Genomic DNA, 2034 nt, shown 5'->3' on the forward strand with positions numbered 1-2034 from the left:
CGCCCCGCCGGGCCCTGGCGCAGCGCAGAGACTCGGTGAGTAGCTGCAAGCAGAGGGAGAGCATCCCCGGGGCTCCTGCTGAGCTAAACCCGGGCAAGCAGCAGCAGCTCCCTGGGAAGAGACAGTCCTTCCTTCTTGCATCTCCTTCACCAAAAGGCACCGGGGGCCAGGATGCGGCCAACGATGCTGTGGGTGCCACAGAGAGGGGTAAAAGCCCTGAGCTAGTCCTCGGCCTCGAAGCAAAGGGACCGGCTGCACCAGAGGAAGAGCCAAAGTATGAGAACGTGATGAGCAGCAGCACTGATTCACCCCCCAGCACCCCTGCGGCCACCTGAGGCACCCCTGCCTGCGCTGGGGCAGCGGGAGCACCGGTGGCACCTCTGGCCACAGTGTGGGAGCTGAGGTCCCCCTCGGAGCTTGAACTGGAGAAGCATCGAGCCCCTCTCCCATTGAGCCCCTCTCCCTGTTGCTGGGGTGGATGCTTGATGGGTGATGTATGATGTGTGATGGGTGATGTATGATGTATGATGGGTGATGTATGTTGTATGAAGGGTGATGTGATGGTGGGTGATGTGATGGTGAGTGATGATGAGAGCCACGGTGGTGGTAGTCCCATGGGTCTGTGGTGCTTCAGGGCTGTTTTCTGCTCCCCCCTGCCCTCTGCGCTCCATATTGGACCCACCACAACCCAGCAATGCTCTGGATACAGTGGTGGCACCTTCTGGTCTCTGTCAGCATTGGGTTTGGGGACACGGATCTTCCTCGTAATCATGAATGGGGCTGCTGGGGGGTCACACGCAGGCAAAACCCAGTTTCACTCCATTGGCTTTCACCTTCCCCTGTCCCAGCTCCACAAAGGTGCCTGGAGCCTCTTGCTGCAAAGTTGCTTCTGTTGCTGGAAGGGATTATGTTGTGGAGAGGGGATGGGGGTAGGTGATGGGCTGTCACAAGCAGCTTCAGAGAAAACTGATTTTAGCTGCTTATCTCAAAGGGTATCTGGGTCTGGAGGGGTTTCTGCGGGTGGCTCTGGCTGCCTTCGTTCCTATGTACTTGCCTAGCACATGACAAGGCTCGTGGCACGGCGTGGAGTTTATCAATGGCCTTTTAAACCCCATGCAATACCAGGCTGCAGTTTTGCAAGAGCAAGTGTGGCACCTGGGCCACAGCCATCGACCTGTGCTGGGCCTGATAAGGACAACATGACATGCATGGAAGATTACACTCCTTGTGGGGTGCCATCTCCCACACTTCGCCCTGGCTGCAGCAACGTGTCACCATGGGTGGGTGAGGTGTGAGGAAGGTGCTGCAGCATCTCCAGCGCAGCCAGAGGGCCTCGGGCAGCACAGAGAGATGGGCACAAGCGGGTTGAGATGCCAAAGAGGGTTTGCATCATGAACTGGTTTTAGATGTATCCAAGTCTAGAAGTTTCTCATCTATTTTTCTATTATTCACATGGTGTGAAAACCTCTGGATGAAAATTAAACGTTACCAAAGCCCTTTAGGAGCTGGGTTTCCCATCCCCCTTCCGAAGTACTCTCTAAAGTGTGGAACCTTTCAATAACCTTCAGCTTTCAGTTCGTTGGGTTTAGTTTTGATGTTCTGCTTCTATTGAATTCTGATCTCTCACCTATGGAGCTGAACCCGGAGCAGAGCTGGGAACCAGAGCATCCAGAGCCCCTACACCGCAGCCTGTCTCTCTCACATCGTGTGCAGAGCTCTGTGTGAAGCGTGGTCTGGCTCTGCTGAGGTGGGGTTTGGGGTGTTTCAGCAAACAGTGGGGTTGGCTTTTTCCCTTATTGCTTTTCACAGTGCTTCTCTGCAGCACAAGGCTCCCCTGCGGGTGAGCAGCGGGGTGCAGCCCCCCTTCCTGCAGCGGCATCACCCACTGCTGCGATCCTGACACCAAATACTAGGGTATAGGAATAAAAATGCTCAACCTGGCCAGACCCGAGCCTGGCCTGGCCCCAGCCCTGCTCTGCACAGGCCTCTCTCTGCTTTGACCCTGTGATATGACAGCGGCAGGGACAGCCCCAC

At 56.0% G+C, this 2034-nt stretch overlaps 1 protein-coding gene across 1 annotated transcript in view; it reads left to right on the forward strand.

Moving 5' to 3' along the window:
• The window catches only part of LOC104412169 (scavenger receptor class F member 1-like), a gene marked incomplete at its 5' end in the record, with an annotated part of 2094 nt that extends 1759 nt beyond the window's left edge, over positions 1–335 (forward strand). The window contains 1 exon segment of the mRNA XM_010022793.1: positions 4–335. Coding sequence (XP_010021095.1) covers positions 4–335 — 332 coding nt within the window.
• Between the last annotated feature and the right edge of the window lie 1699 nt (positions 336–2034).

Source organism: Nestor notabilis, unplaced genomic scaffold (genome assembly GCF_000696875.1).
Source record: "Nestor notabilis isolate BGI_N333 unplaced genomic scaffold, ASM69687v1 scaffold18489, whole genome shotgun sequence".
NCBI classification, from domain to species: Eukaryota; Metazoa; Chordata; class Aves; order Psittaciformes; family Psittacidae; genus Nestor; species Nestor notabilis.